The sequence below is a fragment of the Puntigrus tetrazona genome, chromosome 10 (assembly GCF_018831695.1).
Source record: "Puntigrus tetrazona isolate hp1 chromosome 10, ASM1883169v1, whole genome shotgun sequence".
NCBI lineage: Eukaryota > Metazoa > Chordata > Actinopteri > Cypriniformes > Cyprinidae > Puntigrus > Puntigrus tetrazona.
Genome location: NC_056708.1, coordinates 13,032,885 through 13,051,653, shown reverse-complemented (window position 1 = coordinate 13,051,653; position 18,769 = coordinate 13,032,885). Strand labels below are relative to the sequence as shown.

Sequence of the window (18,769 nt, the reverse complement as noted above, 5' to 3'; positions counted from 1 at the left end):
AAAAGTGCTAATACTTTTGCTCTTTTTTTATTTAATAATTTCATCATTTTTAAAATATTTATACGATAAGATCCTCACCTATTAACATTTTATTTTTGAATTACCTAAGCTATCAACTAAATACATATTTTCCCCTTCTGGTTGTATTTTAGAACTCCCTGTATTGCTTTTGGCTTATAGATTACACAGTACCTAGACGCCTGCAGCATTTTTTTGGAAATGCTGACTATGATGTAGTAGGTACTAGATAGTCAGCCAAATAGGTTATGAGACATAGCCAGTGTTTTACTCCAGAAGAGGGGATTGTATTTTACTCTAGTCAGGGACTGTCTCTCCTCACCCGTCAGGTCTCTCAATAACTCATTCAGGCGTTTAACACAACTCGTCTGAGCAGGATAACATCAGATAAAGCACAGGGAATAAGGGAAGAGCTGTTAGACGTCGGACCATGCTTGAGGGATTTTGGAAACTTCTTTGTATTTTCATGTTTTCCTTGCGTGCTTTTAAAGCTTCAGCAGCTATTTATCAGGTTCCAGTGAGACTGCAGCGCACAGTGTCGGAACACAACACTGGAGCAAACACACTCAACAGGTAAACCTGTCACCGACCGGAACGTCTCTAGGTTTAGCGAATTAATTGATTAAAGCCTTATTATGTTGCAGAATTATGGATTAAGGTCGAAAAAGTCGAAAATCTTTGAATAGTTAAACAGTTCTATTATTTTAGTAGCTCACAACTTTTCTGCATGTATACAAATGTAAACATTTCTGAAAATGTGTCTGTTTTTTTGTCTGTCATTTTTGTCTGTCATCTATCTATCTATCTATCTATCTATCTATCTATCTATCTATCTATCTATCTATCTATCTATCTATCTGTCTGTCTGTCTGTCTTATGATTCTATCTGTCTTATGATTCTATCTATCTATCTATCTATCTATCTATCTATCTATCTATCTGTCTGTATCTAACTATCTATCTATCTATCTATCTGTCTGTCTTATGATTCTATCTCTATCTATCTATCTATCTATCTATCTATCTATCTATCTATCTGTCTATCTATCTATCTATCTATCTATCTTCTGATTCTATCTATCTATCTATCTATATCTATCTATCTATCTATCTATCTATCTATCTATCTATCTATCTATCTATCTATCTATCTATCTATCTATCTATCTATCTATCTATCTATCTATATCTATCTATCTAGCTATCTGTCTATATCTGTCTATCTATACCCAGAAAAATAAAACAGAGCCAAAGCCAAAGTAAAGAATGAAACATTCATCTATCTATCTATCTATCTATCTATCTATCTGTCTATCTATCTATCTATCTATCTGCAAAATGTAGTTAGTCACCCAAAACTTTTCATCTATCTATCTATCTATCTATCTATCTATCTATCTATCTATCTATCTATCTATCCTAACACATCTGTTAAAGCCCCTGTGGGCCCCTGATTAAGTTCCCAGAAAAAAACGTAAACCAAACCAAAGCCAAAAGTATTTGTTAAGAATGAAACATTCATTTTCTCAAAAAACAGTGTGGCAAAATATTTTATGGTTTTACATGCAGTTGAGGTTAAGATCTTTAGTCTAGACGTGTGGAGCTTTTGTGTCTGTGGTCTGGTCACAACACAGTCTATTCTGTGAAGAAATTAAAAGTAATGACTTGAATAAGGAAATGACCAATGCTGGGTCACAGTCCTGGGATGTTTTGAATCAACCGAGACGTATCAGAAGGGAAGTTTCCCAGATTGAGTTTAGAAACAAAGCGTGCAGATGCAGGCACACATTGTTTTTTTGTTTTAGTTCTCTTCAAGAATGTCTGTGAGACTCTTCTGGGTGTTATGTGAATGTCGGGAGAGAATAAATCATCCGGTCTCCTGCAGTAAAAGAAAAAAGATATGCTTGTGCCACTGAGTCTCTCAGAGGACTCTCAGTCCACTGTGCTGTATTTTATCTCGCTTTTGAAGTGTAGGAGATTCTTGAAGATACATTATGGCACTAAAATGGTCGAAGGCACGTAACTGTGCCATCGATCTAAGTTTTGTAAAAAAGGAATTTTACATCTCTTATTTTCCATGATTTAATTTCCTTGTTGTCTGATCAGTGAATAAATTGGTGCTTTCATTTCTCCCCGAATTTCTCTTTAATTCTTGACTTTTCTGTATTCTGATTGGTCTGGTCTTTGTCATTGTTATTGTTTATTCAACATGGAACGAATAAGGAACTGGTGCCAGTACACAGTACAGAAGACCGTTTCATGCCAGACACAAAATGGGACAGAGACTGTTGTGCAGCGACTGTTTCAGAGTTGCCGATGGCCTGGACCGTGTTCAAACCTCATCAGGTACAAAGAAAAGAAATGATCTCATGGTACACACTGGGTTACACTCCGCTATTCACTCTCACATTAACTTGGACGTCAGCTAACAGACTCTGTGCGTGTTTTGCCTCTTTGTATTTCCCCAGCTACAGAACTCTGGTGAGACCCGTGTACAGAGTGACCTACAGGAAAATCACTTCTCTGGAATGGCGATGCTGTCCAGGATTCCATGGAGAAGACTGCAGAGAGGGTGAGGGAGCTCATTTTTTGCTGATCTCAAGTTCACTGAAGCATTGAAAGACCGTAAGACAAAGGAATTAGATGTTAGATGTTGTGAGCCAATTACATAGACATTTATTAGTGGTGTTTGCTAAGACAAGCAAAACATATAGAGATTTTATGGTTGGCCTCCTTTGACTTGCGACCCTAACATAAACACCACTTAGAAAACTAGATAGCAATACCTTAGCAACCACTCCCCTCCATTCACCGCTCCATTCTAAATCAAATACATAGGATCCAAATTCATAAGATCTGAAAACACTACACAGATCACCTCCTACGTGTGGTATCTTTCTGAAGTATGCATTTGATGGACACTTTGCTATCCTATGAGGCAATGGGAGAAGATGTATGAATGGCCGTGAAGTTTTTTAATAGTCAGATACTCAGACAGTATGCAATTTCAGACACACCGATAATGGTTTTGTGGTTTGCCTTCCTTGTGTAAGCCAGCATTCTGAAAATATAAAATACATTTTTATTAAATAATATTCAGTAATATTAAAAAAATTTATGTTTTACATTACCAATGTAATCAATATTCTACTTATTCAACCCTGGAATGAGTCTTAAGAATCTTAAGTTAGTGAAGGCCGTATAATTTAAACCAGGGCTGTCCAAACTCAATCCTGAAGGTCCGGTGTCCTTGAGGAGGTTTAGCAGCTAATCAAGCGTTACTAGGCAGCTTAGAAACTTCCATGCAGGTGTGTTAAGGCAAGTTCGAGCTAAACCCTGCTGGACACTGGCCCTCCAGGACCGAGTTTGGACAGCTCTGATTTGCTCTGTAAATATTTATCACAGACAGATTTACTCTAAATTACAACAAGCTGATTACTTACTAAAAGCTCATTTTTTAGATCATGTTTTAGGTCATTACAAGTTTCATTTTGATTTAACAAAGTGGTTTAGAGTTTTTAAGAGTTTTATTTAAACTTTTTAATTAGTCTTCCTATTAACACCATTATATTGTACATTGAGACTGATTTGAAAACTCAGAACGTGCCCAAGCAGAAGAGGTGGCATTTATGTCATGAACAAATCACAGTAGAGCATAACCAGTCATGTCCAGTTGCGTTGTGATAAGCTTTGCCTCGTCTCACATGATTTTCCGTCATTCATTCACAATTACCTGCACCAAACTGCTCGCTTTAAGGTTCTGTTAAAACTCAGTGGGATCAGGGGAGGCAAGAGAGACAAAGACTCCCTCTGGTATCACTGTTGGACAATGTTTCTTTAGAAATACAAGTGGTTTATACGCTTTTTAATGATATATTTTGTCAGTTTTGCATTGATTTATTTTTGTATCACACATTTTTTTCTCATTTTTTGAAGAAGCACTGCATCTTTTATCTCCTTGGAGGAAGCTCCCCTAATAGAAACCGAGCAGAAATAGTTCTTATTTAAAATTGAAATCTCTTAGCAACAAGGTAAAATCCATTCATTGTGTGGGTGAGAATGTGAGTGACAACAGCTGTTCTGACTGTGGAGATCAAACATCTGGGTGAAATCTCAGCGAATGTGTCTTAATTATGTTGCTGTCTGAATGTATTTCCTTTCTCGCTACATGAACACTAAAAACTGTAGTGCATAAACATGTTTCTACATTAACCAGAAGAAAATGCATTATGACTTTGTTACAAAGCATGCTACGTTTTGAAAAAGAAATCATTTCCAGTCAAAAGTCAGAGATCTCGGTATGAATATTATCACTTTACTGACTCACTTTGCTGTTATCCTAGGGAGATAATCATAATCAAAACCAGCACAGCTCTTGGTCTTCAAATATATTGGGTAAATACATTTTAATTGACACTGAAAAAAATAGCTGGAAGAAAATATTTTGATTTGAGGAAATGAGTCAGTGCTTTGATTCGTTTTGATTCATTTGACATAGTACAGTTAGTTGTGGTGGAGGTCACAAGAGTTCAAATAATTTCTAACCCAATAGGGATAATTTACCCAAGGCACATATTCCCATGTTTTCCTGGATGAGGATGGTTTAATGACCCTCCCCAACACACACACACACACACACACAGCACTGGCCTGTCTGTAGTGTCTCTTTTCAGATCATCCCCTGTGAGATACAGATGATTTAGTTTGGGTCAAATCCAAGGGCGCCATGATCTCTGACATGGTAAATAAATCAGAAATCTTCATTCCCCTTCCCTTTCTCCTTCCTCCCACCCTTTTATCCCTCTCCATTGGGCTCATAGTTTTAGCCTGAGGCTGTCGATCCCCCGGGTCTCAGCCCCCTCTGTGTTTGGTTTATTTAAGAACATATTTTTGGAATTTGGATTGTGACTCACAGTTAAACAGAGTTAGGTCAAAGTCAGTCTGTGTGAAATCCCAACATTTCTAGTTGTCATGTGTAATGAGGCCTAGCGAAGAATGCTGTGTCTGATTTCACTCATCGTGGAATTTTTTTATACTTCCGGGTTTTCAAGATGTAAACATCTTCTATTTGTACTTGGTAAATGGAAGATCATAGCAAATACTATTTTAGCTTATCGAATTTTCTCCAACAGCAGCTGTATTAGAAAGCATACATAATTTAAATGTGGTTACATAATAAATATAGTGTTCTAAAACAAAAAGAAGGTATTAAAACATATAAAACTAGTGCTTTCAAATGGTTAATCATGATTAATCTCATGCGAAATAAAAGTTTTTGTTTGCATAATATATGTGTGTACTATATGTGTATATTTACTATGTATATTCAAATACATACACATGCATGTGTATATTTAAGAAAAATATTTTAATATATAATATGAAATATTAACATGAAAAATGTATACACATGTAAATAAATATTTTCAAAATATATACTGAATGTGTTTGTATTGTATATACATAATAAACAAATACAACACACATACATATATAGACATATATAAACTTATTTTGGGTGTGATTAATCACGATTAATCATTTGCCAGCACTACTAAAAATATCAAAAAAAAATTTTGTAAACGGTCTATAAGAATACTTCATTGGGATTGGTCTCCACTGTCATACAGTTGTAACAGTGTATTTGACCGATCACCATAATTAAAACCGCTGTCGTACCACTTGCGCTTTCTCTGTTGTCTTCTGGCAGGATTCAAAGCTTGGTTGTAAGAACAAGCAAGCTATAAGAGTGAACAATCCAGCCATGAATGTAAACAGAAATGCAATAAGAAACTTTTAAACTGATTCATGCTCCCCTGGAGTTGTGGTTTGAATGTTTATTCAGCTCAGTTTGACAGTTATTGAGAATTGTGTGACTAGTTGAGGTCATGTTCAACCACTTCAGTGATGTTTTGTCATTTAGGAATGCACAGTGTCTTAAATTTGTGTGCCTTGTATTAAAAGATACCCGTGTGATGAAATTGTTTGCTCATTAATGCAGCCCAGACAAAGAAATATTTTCCCATCCATCAGATTAGTCCCTCCCTAGGTTAACTTTGTTTTGTCCATTAATGCATTCCTTGTATATTAAGGCCAGTTCCTCGCTTCATCTCAATAAATATTAGTATGTCAAGAACTTGGATATTGCGTTTGGCTACGTGAAAAGGATAGCTTTATGTTTGACTAAGAAGGAATAGATGTCAAGGAATGCACTGGTGCGAAGCTGTTGAGGTGTGGGTGGGTGGTTGCAGCTGAAATCGACAGCTGTAAGAGATCCTTTGTCCCATAACCATATACCAATTATCACCAGAGAGCAACTCCCAGAGAGAGCATGCCACAAATCAAAAAAATCTTCAACAATCTAATATAAGACTTATGGTTTTGGATTTGGTTTTGAATTTTGATTGATATCTCAATTAATATATAGCACAAGATTGAAAACACAGTATCATTTAAGTGTTGTTTTATTATTATTATTATTATTATTATTATTAGCAAATCAGCATATTAATACATTTCTGAAAGATATAGTCACGCAGTCCATAAAGCACAGATTGTTAATGACTGGTCTATGTGGTAATGCTTCAGACGGAACATTCAAACACAGGTTTAATATGTGAACCCAGGCACATTTTATTACATTGCTTCAAGTATGTATTGCAACAGTTCAGAATTGAAATATCCGTTATACAGCCAAAATACAGCATTTTCCTATTATTAGAGCAGAGAAGCTACAAAAAATGGTGACACTTTAGAATAGGTAAAACTTTTAACTATTAACTACGCTTTTTCCCTCAATAAATTCTTAATTTGCTGCCTATTAATAGTTAGTAAGGTAGTTGTTAAGTTTAGGTGTCGAGTAGGATAAAGTATTTAGAATAAGGTCACGTGGAATAAGGCATTAATATGTGCTTAATTAGCCTAATGTCTAATGTTCTTGTAATATGCATGCTAACAAGCAATTAAAAGATAACCGTAAAATACATTTTCAAATCAGTTCAGATGTGTTTGTAAAGTTCATTTCTCAATGAATGTTATAAATCTGATCTGAATATGTGGCTTGAAGAATTATATCCCTAAATGGAAATCTAAAGAAAAAGTGAGTCTTGAAAAGTACATACGAAACGATCCATTTTACAGTAATACATAATCTTATGCCTCCTTTGGGGCTCCTGGATCCCAACCACTAAACCCTGATTGCTAGACTAAAGGAATGTGTCATTCATGGGAACAATTCCCATCAGCACAATTACTTGGGTACTCAAACTTCCCATAATGCCTTGGTCAAAGTCTTATCTATATCTACATACATAGTCGGCTCCAGCTGTCTTACTTACTACCCCCATACTATGTTTCCAGAAGGCCTGGCAGAGGTTCAAATCTATCACCTGCTCTACAAATTCCTTTAAATTGAGATTGTGATCAGTACCCCTAGCCGTGAGAGTGGCTGTGGGAAAATGGGATGTCTGTGGTGTGGTATCTCATGATTGATGAGGACGCGTGTGCTCCAGCTCTCTCAGCTGCTTTCCTGTAGCGGGTGAGATCATCTCATTTCTGTGGTGGAGCACAGATGGTCACGCCAATGAAGCCTACCTGTTTGTTTGGTTAACTTGTATGACAACTCCAAATTGTATTTGTCCTAAGATGAATTTAATCTGTTTGCAAATTATTTCAAGTAATTTTAATGGCACAGCCTGCCGAGGTTCGTCCTCTTAAAACTAATCCACACTGCACAGACAGACGCCAACAAAGAAGTTCAGTGGATTTTGTGTTATCCCTGTCAGCGTCTGTTGGCATCAGCCAGTGCTTGTTTTCGCTGACTGAACATGTTCAGTCGTTGTTTGGCGGGATGTGCAGTGTCTAATAAGTGACATTCTGTAATCTGCTCATTGTCTGCATTGGTCAACGTCTGTGGGTGCAGTGAGAATTAGCCTTTAAGGAACTCAAAATGGCTTCTGTTGCCAACAATGTCTTTACTTAGCCAAATATTTCTTTAACAAACTGCTTCTGTTTATTATTGATGTGCATAAGTTAATCTGTAAGAATTAAAAATTATTTACTTGTGATCAAATTTTCGCAGTCACTTTTCTGTATGTACCAAGACTTCCTTTTGGAGATATAAGCTTTAAATAGGGGTAAATAAAGTATATAAAGTAGACTAAATAATTACAAAGTAGGGCTGAATCACATGTACTAAAATTATTATTTTATTATAAAAATATAAAAACTATAATCACATTTATTCATTTGAAAACAACTTTTTTAAATTACTGTTCAACTGACTTTTGTACTTTTGTATTCATTATATACCCTGAACAAAGATCTTTTTCTTTCTTTGGGTTGAAATACCTGAGCAGTATACTCTTATTGAACATTGCCACTTTTCGAACTGTGTTTACTAGTTGGACTGAAATTTTCAGGAATGTTCACTATGCCAAGCTGTTTGGCTAAATATTGAAACAAACTTTGTTTTGGCATGCTTTTTGTTCGAAATCGCGTCATGCTAGTTCTTTCTTGGATTTCACTTGAATATATCATGGCCTTTATGATTTATTAACTTTTCAGACCATGAAACACTAATGAAGCATCTGATTCGTGTTTGATTCTTTTACTGCTAGTGTAAGAAAAACATACACTTTAGGTTCCTAAATAAAGTATGAAAGCTCACTGGAACATTACCCTTTTAAAAGGTACATCCATGTGCCTTATTTACACATAAAGGATGCATACATATCAGTATTAGTACCTAAACGGTACATATCAGTAGTTTTTGAAAAGGTGCCATATGGGAGTGTAGGCTATGCATAATAGTCTAAAAACAGTATCACAAATGTTAATAGATCAGAAACATGAACATCATAACTTAAACAAGACAGCAAAGCTGTAAAGTGTGGTAGGATATTTGCAGCTGTACTCAACAGCTGTAAAAGATCCTCAATGGTGTTCCAGTTTTCAATAGACAGCAACTCCCAGTGATGTTATGTATCAAATGAAATGTCCACAAGAATCCAATTTTAATCATTTAGTTTTTTTAAAAGTAGCACCTGGGGGCTCTAGTTTATTAGAAATTAGGTCTTTCCCAAACCAGATGAGTAAACGGAGACTTCTGGAATCACATGAAAGTGAATTGAAATTAGATTTGTTTAGTCTGCTTAATATATGCTATATGCTTTAGTGGGATAATCTTTCCAGCCGATGAATCTCAAAGAAAGGCATGCAGTTACCAGTCTTTCTGCAATGCATGCGCCCAAAGGAATTTGTTTGAGGGCAGATACAGATTGAATATCATTACTAATAAGTCTACTATGAACTCAGCAAAAGCAAATCCGATGACGTAGATCTATCAATACAGTTAATCCCAATCTTGTCTGAATTGCAGTTTACCAATAACCCACTTTTATAAACTGTATTCACAGAGGAGAATAAAAAAAAAAGTATATTGTGTGTTCATAATTTCTGAAAGCCCCATCAGTCTCTGCCAAAATGCTGTTAATGGGTGTGGAGTCTTAATGTGGTAAGCTTGGATGTATGATTTGTGTATTTGTACTTCTCCTAAGACACAAGTCACACTCTGGTTGGGAACATCAATACATCACTGATGTCTGCGCTGGCACATGTTTGCATAACTTTATTAACCATGTCACTTTTAATAAAACCGTTGTGCTAGTTCCAAAAATGGCCAGTTTAAAGCCTCTCTCACATCTGCAAAAACCATAGAGGCTCAGAATCTGCAGATTCCATTGTGCTGTGCTCCTTTACAGCTCATCCGTTGGGTGTTTTTCCAGAATACCCCAATGTTCAGCTGTCCACTGATCTGAGAGCAGTCTGGTATCCAGCAGAGCCGTGCATTGTGGCCAAGGCACGAGGAGAACAGGCATGTCAGACAGCTGAACATTTCATTCTGCGTTTGCGTAGTCTGCCAAACTTCAGCGGCGGTTTAACTTACGCACAGTCTTCTATCATACATCGCCTAGTGCCATGGAGTCCCTACAAAGTAAATATTACAGAATTAGTGCTTTTCTAAAAGCAGATATAGAGTGGATGGCATCCTTTGGGTTTACCATCATGGGTGTTTCCAGACGTGCAGTTAGCATCGCCATTTAATGCAGTCCTTATGTCTTTCCATCCAGAAAAACAGAGACATGTCAACTTTTTCTGCTCTGTTGGATCTGCATATTGTGGTGAAGAGTGACAAATTTGTTCCTTTGCATTTTATGGAATGAGCTAATGTCCCTTCATGAGGTCTGGCATGCAGACTGTACTTTGATGACACTGTGACATGCTTGTGGCCTTTGGCAGTCAATTGAGAGCAGATGATAAAGCTCATAGTTGTAAATGTCTCATTGGAAGAAAGCAGAAGTGCAGTTTTGGCCGAGTAGCAGTGAAAGAGACATTAACTTTGGTCCAAACTCATTCATTCATTCATTCATTTGAATATGAATGAATAAGCGTTGTGTTTAAGGTTGTTTATATCTTTAAAAATATAATCTTCTGTTCCTGTGTTTTCAACCCACTCCTATAAATTAAGGATATCTTTCTTAGCAGATTTGTTTGTTTTAAGCTTTGTTTAGCGCCTGATTAAATCAAGTTCTGTTCTACATTTTGTCACATTCAATGTCCAAAAAAAAGGGTTAGGTTTAGGTTATGCTCAAAAAATGTGTATTAATTTCATAATACAGTAAAGTGTTGTGAAAACAATAGTATTGTGAAATATTCTTACAGTTTTAAAAAACTTTTTCTATTTTAATATATTTTCTGTAATTGTAACAAGCTTATTTTACACAAGAAACATTTCTTATTCTTATCGATGTTGAAAACAGTTGTGCTGCTTAATATTTATGTGGAAACCGTACGTCAGTATTCAGTTTCAGGAATAAAAAGTAAAAAAAAATTTCCTTTCATATTGTAGAGTCCAAACTTTTGAATGGTAGCATTCATCAAATCATGTGAAAACAGGGAATGGCAATGAATCAGTATATTAAAGTAAATCTGTTTTAGTCATTGCATCTTAAACACTTTATTTCGTGAATTTTTACATAAAGGTTACATTTCTGATTTGATCATCTGGTGATCTTTAAATTCTAATCTCATTGTTAGGGAAAAACTAGCTGTATTGCATTTCAAATGTCACCACTGGGAGATCACCTGCCATTCATCATCATCTCATTTCATGCCAAATAATTCCCAAATCTCGTCTTGGAAGATCTGTCTTCTTCCATAGAGAGATCCAGCACCTTGTGGTTGTCTTCACCCTGACCAGCCCTATGCTATAAAGAGCATCTCTCTCAAATGAGAAAGGTGAATGTTGGGGAAACCCAGAGTGAGATATTTCCCTTCACTAGGATTCCATGCAAATGGAAATTCATGCTTTGCCAACGTCTGGTTTTCTTGTTCCTTATTCTACCTCAGGGAGGGATGTTAACCAAAAATGTACTTGAACTTATTTGCTATATCTAACAAATTCTTTTTATTTTCAAAGCAGCACCGATCATACCACTGTTATTTTGGTTTCACACTGAGGTCTTGGGATTGATTTCGTTTTTGGACTACAAACCTGTGACTCTGGAAGGATTCTTGGAATTTTAAGCACAGTATGAATGAATGTGTCTTTGTTAAGTTAACTCGTGAGAACGTCACTCAAACTTTATTCAGATCTGTTACTGTGACTAGTATACAATTATAATATTGCAAAAACAGAGCTAAAATGTGCTTTAGATTGAGCGATCATAGATTTGACTTATGACACAACAGATGGCTGAGAGATTTATAGCATTTGCTTAATCCATTCACTCTGTGCTGTATCGCTTTTATGGTTAGAAATTCCCCTTTTTCGGCTGTCATACTTCATGTTACCTTGACATCTCTTTTTGCGTTCATCCTTTTAGAGTGCATGAACTGTACTGGTTATGCTGACATCAAAGAGCGCCTGAGTGTCATTGAAGCTCAGGTAAGGTAGAAATCTAGGTAATCTCTTGTATTAACCAGACATGTTAAGATAGTAAGCATGCAGGTTTGCTTTTTCAACAGATAATGTTATTGAGAGATACTGAGGCACCCCCTCTCTCTCAGCCCAGCCCATCACCTGAGAGAACAGCTGATAATGAAGTGGACAGGACACACCCCTCACCAATAACACCCAATGCCATTGGCCGACCAGGTGAGAAGAAAACAATAATGTTGCTAAACTTTTTTTTTAGGGTGTGTAATATAGATAAATATGATTAAGAGATGCATATACATATATATTCAGAATTATAATTCATGCTTAAACTGGTCATTTAACTACTTTCAGGACCAAAAGGGCAAGCAGGACCTGTTGGGCTGCCAGGTCCCCCTGGGCCTCCTGGACCTCCTGGACCTCTAGGAAAGATGGGGTTTTCTGGAAAGCCTGGCCCTACAGGACCTAGAGGTAAGATCTCCATACCTTGACTGGGAGTGATAATATAAACATTTTCCCTCATTGAGCTCCCCTTTTTATTCTACAGGACCTCACGGGCTGCGAGGCCCACCAGGTGAACAAGGCCTTCCTGGGCCACCTGGGCCCCCAGGGCCCTTCTCCATCAGGGGAGATGTTTTCACTCTAATGTCTAAACAACAAGCCCAGTGTGAGTACAACAGTAAACATTAAACATGCTGTTTTATCACTTTAATTAATTATGGCATTAAATAATGCATAGCTGAGTGAAAAAAGATATCAATTAAAAACGATTACGTATTTACGTACGATTAATTGTGGTTATATTCCAGCCTTTTCAAAAACTGCAGCAACTTGACCATTAGATGGCAGCATTCGCACAGTATCAGCTTAAATAAACCTCTGGAGATCTGGCTCAGTTTAAGAGTCTGGTTGGCTTCTGTCTGTCAGCAGTTAATCAGAGTCATTTGTTAGCTGTCTGAGAAGCAGCATGAATCTGGATAACCCAAAGCAGAACCTGAGCACAGAATCCTGCTAAACAGAACAGAAGCAGTACAGCTGCACAAGTTGCAATTTTAATAGTACATCTGATTTGTTTTACATCTCAGTATGATCCTTTCTTGCATGTTGCAGATGAAGATAGTGACTTTGCTGCCTATCGTGACACGCAGGCTTTACTTGGTCCTCCTGGGCCCTCTGGCCCTCCTGGTCCACCAGGTACGCTAAAATATCAGAACATACATGATGATAGCATAATCTTTTACTAACCAGTCATTTGTTCACACACCTGATCTTCTGTTCATTCATGTTGTACAGGGCCTGCCGGACCACCTGGACACCCAGGTGCTCCAGGGAAAAATGTAAGTCACTCTATCTATCTATCTATCTATCTATCTATCTATCTATCTATCTGATAGTATGTATGTAATAAATAACTAGATAATATGTATCAATATACAAGGCACAGTATACCAATTAATTGACATTCATCATAGGCTGCCTCAAGCTTTTCAGGCACACCAGGTGACAGGGGACCCAAAGGAGATCCAGGAGAAAGAGTAAGCCATCCTTGACCACAAACCAGTCACACAAGTATATTTGTAGCCAAAAATATGGATCAACAAAAATCATTAGCTTATTAAATGTACATCATGTTCCATGTTTTGTAAATTTAATTCTGCAAATATATCAAAATACATTTTTGATTAATAATATGCATTGCTAAGAACTATTGGATTCCAGATATTTAAGTATCTCACCCAAACCGTAGATCAATGTAAAGCTTATTTATTCAGCTTTCAGTTGATGTATAAATCTCCTTTTGACTGGTTTTGTGGTCCAGGGTCACATTTAGATATAAATTACGTCCTAATCTGATACATTCATCATTTTGGATAAAATATATGTTTGTTTTTATTTGAGCTAAATATATTGCTTTACTCTTTTTTTTGAAGGGTCCACCTGGAATAACAGGAAGGCAAGGGCAACCTGTAAGTGCACATAGTGGATTGCATTGTTTTGAATATTTTTTAGTCATTTTTAATAAATGAATGCATTACTATTCTAAATATTTTTTTTTAAATTAGGGTTATATATTTCTTTGTAAATGTAGTATTATAAAATAATCTTTTTTCTTATTTTCTCATGTTGTTAATAGGGTGTTCCAGGTCCTAAAGGTGAGCCGGGAGAGACTCCATCAGAGGTAAGCCTGGTGCCCACAATTTGGGATGCTTTTAAAGTTTTTAAATGTGCAGTTATAATGATATATTTTTGCATTCTTGCAGGTGCAGCAGTTGAGGGAAGCGCTGAAGATCCTGGCCGAGAGGGTTCTCATCCTAGAACACATGATCGGCATTCATGGTGAGAATTATGGATTAATATTAATCTAGATTTCCAGTTATAAGTTCTAACTAGAGAGCGGTTGGATTCCAGAGCACCATTATGATCTCATGGCACAAGCTGTTGCTGCCATAGAGGCAATTATTTAGTAATGACTTTGAGGTTTCATGGGGATAGATTGCTCTAAAGAATACAAAATGACATCAGAAGACTAGACTGCATGTATTTAAACACACACACACATGCTTATGCAACAAATTTTCCCTTATTTTTGTTTCTTTCCTGTCGTCGCTCTGCCCAGATACTCTGTTGGACTCCGGCTCTGGAATAGATCTCCTGGCGGACTTCATGCTATCAGGCAGTGCTAAAAATGTTGCCTCTGCCAAACCCTCCTCTCCTCTTACATCAGACAGAGAGTAGCCGAACTGTATTGGGTATGGAGAGTAAATAACAATCACTTGTGACCACAAGGCCTTTATCCCCTGTCTGTTGCTTTCAAGGACAAATCCCTCAATGGATTTGTTTATGAGTATGATAAGAGAGGCACTGATCTTTTCTATTTTATTTACTTTTTTAATTTTACTTTTATTTGCATTTTGCAATCACTGTATTTACCTGTCAAAAATGTATTTTTATTGCCATTCACAACCTTTTTTTCTTCGACAGCGTGATATATTTCAAGGGCTGGCCTTTCATTTTAGTCATCAGGAAATGATCAGACATTTAAAAGTGGGTGTCACTCACCAGAAAGGAGTCGGACTGAATGTGAGTTCGCTAAAAAGATGGCTAACTAGCTATTTCTGTATTGGTTAGAAGTATTCAGTAGCATGTGAGGCATAGATGGTGTCAACATAAAAAAAGAGTATGTTATAAAAATCTGGTTTTGTGTCTATTTACTGTAGTTTGTTTCTTTTATTATAGTAATAGTGAGGATTTTGGATGGGCAGGTTGCCTGGGTTAATTAATCAAAAAGACGATACTTGATTATATAAAAAAACGCTTTCTTGACACTATTCGCTTCTTGATGGTTTTTATGTGGCATGAATAATGATTTAATACCGCAGTCATTCAAGCTGAAAATAAATGTTTTATCATAAAGACATTCCAGAAAACAAAAAGGCCCCATTTTTCTTGTCATTTGCTTTTTGTTTTCTGATTGATGACCTATAATGACCTCATGCACATAATTATATATAGCAGCCTTAGCCGTGGCTTTGTATAAAAACAATTCTGTCTCAAAACTCACAGCAAGCAAAAAATAGACCAGAATACAACTTTAAAACCACATTCAACCCTTTGTCTGCGTAGAAAGTGTAACGTCTACCACAATAAATTGTGTTTACACCTCTGCTCACCTGTTTTTATTCATAAAGCCTATCATTGACTCGCTGAAAACCCAAACTGGCAGAACGCACCAAGGGCTGCTATTAATAGGGCTGCAGTGAATAGCCGGAGAGATACAAAAGGCCCTGTTGACCTTGTTCACGGAGCACCGTTCAACACGCCAGTGTAGCTTTAAGCTTATTGTTGCGCTTGAGCTTTGGTAATCCCCTCGGGAGGCAACGAAATCTTTCCGAATCTTGGGCTTTTTCTTGTTGTTGTGTTAAGAAAGAAGAAGTGTTTGTTGAAAGGTTTCCCACGGTAATGCTTTACGTTACTGAGAGCCAAAACCTGATTGCTAGCATTTAGCTTTTTATTTATTTATTTAGTTTTTATATTTATTTAATTGAAAAGTCTATTACTATCTGAGCATTTTAAAACAGTTTATTGCAATAAGAACTGTAACTAGACTTGATTTTTTTTTTTCTTTTATCCTTTTATTGCCAAAACACGGTAAAGAGCTTAAGGAGAAGACGACACACAAATGGACATGGACAAACATGAGAGAAACGTGGGAAATGTAGTTTTTACTCCTGTTCCTTGTCCTCTCCGTGGGTGATGACGTAACACAGGTTTTTGTAATCCAGGTTGCCAGCCACATCCAAGGGGAAGTTTGTGAACATCTGGCTTACCTATACGTAAAATTCAGAAAAACCTTGATTAAAATCCATTCAAAAAATTGTATATGTTTTGATATTATATAGTACGGTTTAATGGTTTAAAATGATTTATTTATCATTTTGAATTGACACTATTTCAGACAGAAAGGAATGTATAGTACCTCAGCCTCAGTAAATTTGTCTGCCTGGGACATAAGGTGATATTTGATTCTGTGAGGAGAAACACAAGAAATATATTAAATGCTGTGCATTTCAATGAGATTATTTCAAGTCATAAGTCGCTGATGTGCTGGAACGTTTTTACATTTGCATAAATCTACTTACTCTTCTCCTTTAAGGATTCCTGTGCCCTCTGGGTCGAAGATCTTAAAGGCATTCAGAATAGTCTCCTCAGGGTCTGTACCTGTCAGTCACAGAAAGGTAACAGATTATTGATTATTCTGTAATTATATACACTAATACATGTTGATTAACAAATATATTAAGTCATTTTTGGGGCAAGATGCATTCAAAATCCATGCTTCTGATGCTCAACTATATGATTCATATATCAGTATGCAGTGTGCCTGATATCTGCTGGGTTCTGCAGCTATTTGCACCTCATTAGCATGATTATCATTTCAATTCTGATAAATCTGATCCTTGCCTTTGAGCTTCTCTCCAAACATGGTGAGGAAGACGGTGAAGTTAATAGGGCCGGAGGCTTCCTTTAGCATCTCATCAAGCTCATCGTTGCCAACGTTGAGACGTCCTGACAAACACGCACATACAGGGATATACATTAATACAGAGCGCCACTTACTCTGATAGTCCAAATGGAGTGAGAGTTAACTAGAATGTTTGTAGATGTTCGGTGCAATTAAATAGTTATGGGGTTGGCATATTTTAAAGTGAACATTGCATTAACGTCCACATTGAAAGTCAGTTTTTATAAAACCTTTATTTAACCCTCAAGATAAAAGGGAGGTTTTAGGATTTTGTAAAATTGAATTACATTAAATGTAATAATACATAAAGTAAAAATACATTAAAAAGCAGAATAAAGCATTTTTACTAGTGATCTCAGATGTTTGGACACTGTTATATATGCATTTATCCGAAGGTTTAATAGAATGATGACATTTGCATTCAAATCTGTAACAAACATAGTGTTGTAATCGCATTAAGGCTTCACGGCATTCAGTAGGGGTCTAAAGAGAGGCCACTGTAATCCTTAAAACAATACTCTTGTTAGTTCAATAGGATAAACACCTTTAAGTATCGGAGACCTAGCTTCAGAGTCTCTAGTTATTTACTCTGTATATAGTCATTCAGTGTGGCTTCACTCACCCAAAGCAGCAAATGTGTCCCTCAGGTCGTTTTTGTCAATAAAGCCATCTCTGTTCTGATCCATGATGGTGAAAGCCTGGAGGAGCATTCAGATTTACAGAGGTAAGTACCTACAAATGTGCTAGAATAAAATGTTAAGGTAAAAGTGAATCCTAGAAATGACCAACCTCCTTGAACTCCTGGATCTGTGACTGCTCAAACATGCTAAACACGTTGGAGCTGGCAGCTTCCTTCTTCTTGGCCTTCTTTGGTGCCTGGAAATCAAGCAAAAGTGGTTTGGATGATTTTTTTCCAGCCGTATCCTTTCAAAATGCAATTCTGAGGCACATTAGACTTTAAAATTCATGTAGAAATGACGTGACCCTCTAAGACGTTTGTGCCATTTTAACCACTCTGGCACAAAATGGAAGTTGAGAACTCTCAAAAAAGTGGCCCGATTCAAGCACTTTGCAGATGCATTTAGTCAACTCAAAATGGAACAGACAGTGATATTCACTCAGTGAAAACCATACTAAAATTGAAACAAAGTTGCTCTCGTGAAAAATATAATGGTACAAAATTAATAAAAAGATCTCATTTTAAAGATACAAATATGTAAATCCATCCATACGTGTACTTTTCAACATAAAATACAAAAAAAAATTCTGTCTGAAGAGCAACACCGTTCACATGCACCAGCATTTCCATGTTAAAGAGTCCAAAAGCAAAGAGACGCAGGCCTACCATTGTGATGAGCTTCTCTTTACTCCGTTCTTGGTCTCAAAAGCCTGAGGGACACTCAGACATCGTTGGTTTCCAGCTATATATTGGCACAATTGGCTTGGCTGCCCACCTGTTCTATGTTTAGACAAAGGAGGAGGAACAATGCAAGAATACTTGCCATATAGAGAATCATCCTGCCCTTGCACCCCCCAGTTATTGTTACAGACAGATGCTAGGTGATGTGATCAGAGTTTGTTGGCTTTGCTATCTTGGGATCATTTGGAGCGTCCTAACCCCTTAAGACTCATCTACATGTTTAATGTGTCGTTTAAAGACCGTGTGAAGCCACCTAGCTTCTCACATCAGTGTGTTTGGTCAGATGTTGATGCTATGTCTCCGCTACATGGATTACTTTAATGATTTGATGCCCTTGTTACACTGGTGGTCAGTAGAGACATTTTTGACC

At 36.8% G+C, this 18,769-nt stretch overlaps 2 protein-coding genes across 2 annotated transcripts; one reads left to right on the top strand and one right to left on the bottom strand.

The window, feature by feature from the left end:
* Nucleotides 1–290: 290 nt before the first annotated feature.
* Nucleotides 291–15,620, top strand: LOC122353147 (collagen alpha-1(XXVI) chain). Its single transcript, XM_043251067.1, has 14 exons — nucleotides 291–591; nucleotides 2,242–2,364; nucleotides 2,487–2,590; nucleotides 11,904–11,965; nucleotides 12,046–12,175; nucleotides 12,311–12,427; nucleotides 12,504–12,623; nucleotides 13,067–13,150; nucleotides 13,250–13,293; nucleotides 13,429–13,491; nucleotides 13,888–13,923; nucleotides 14,091–14,135; nucleotides 14,218–14,293; nucleotides 14,574–15,620. Exons 1-14 carry the CDS (start codon nucleotides 449–451, stop codon nucleotides 14,690–14,692), a joined length of 1,266 nt encoding a protein of 421 aa, XP_043107002.1. The 5' UTR covers nucleotides 291–448; the 3' UTR covers nucleotides 14,693–15,620.
* A 447-nt stretch (nucleotides 15,621–16,067) lies between these two features.
* Nucleotides 16,068–18,462, bottom strand: myl10 (myosin, light chain 10, regulatory). Its single transcript, XM_043251069.1, has 7 exons — nucleotides 18,325–18,462; nucleotides 17,769–17,855; nucleotides 17,602–17,677; nucleotides 16,919–17,023; nucleotides 16,597–16,675; nucleotides 16,434–16,482; nucleotides 16,068–16,284 (listed from the first exon to the last, which is right to left on the bottom strand). Exons 1-7 carry the CDS (start codon nucleotides 18,325–18,327, stop codon nucleotides 16,180–16,182), a joined length of 504 nt encoding a protein of 167 aa, XP_043107004.1. The 5' UTR covers nucleotides 18,328–18,462; the 3' UTR covers nucleotides 16,068–16,179.
* Between the last annotated feature and the right edge of the window lie 307 nt (nucleotides 18,463–18,769).

Bases quoted from the DNA above. Each gene is read 5' to 3' on its own strand.
- myl10 (XM_043251069.1), bottom strand. The intron at 17,024-17,601 runs GTGAGTGAAGCC...CGTGTTTGTCAG, and splicing joins GGACACATTTGCTGCTTTGG to GACGTCTCAACGTTGGCAAC. The intron at 16,285-16,433 runs GTACTATACATT...TTTTACGTATAG, and splicing joins ACAAATTTACTGAGGCTGAG to GTAAGCCAGATGTTCACAAA.
- LOC122353147 (XM_043251067.1), top strand. From the start codon at position 449: ATGCTTGAGGGATTTTGGAAACTTCTTTGTATTTTCATGTTTTCCTTG. The intron at 11,966-12,045 runs GTAAGGTAGAAA...CTTTTTCAACAG, and splicing joins TGAGTGTCATTGAAGCTCAG to ATAATGTTATTGAGAGATAC. The intron at 13,294-13,428 runs GTAAGTCACTCT...CATTCATCATAG, and splicing joins CAGGTGCTCCAGGGAAAAAT to GCTGCCTCAAGCTTTTCAGG.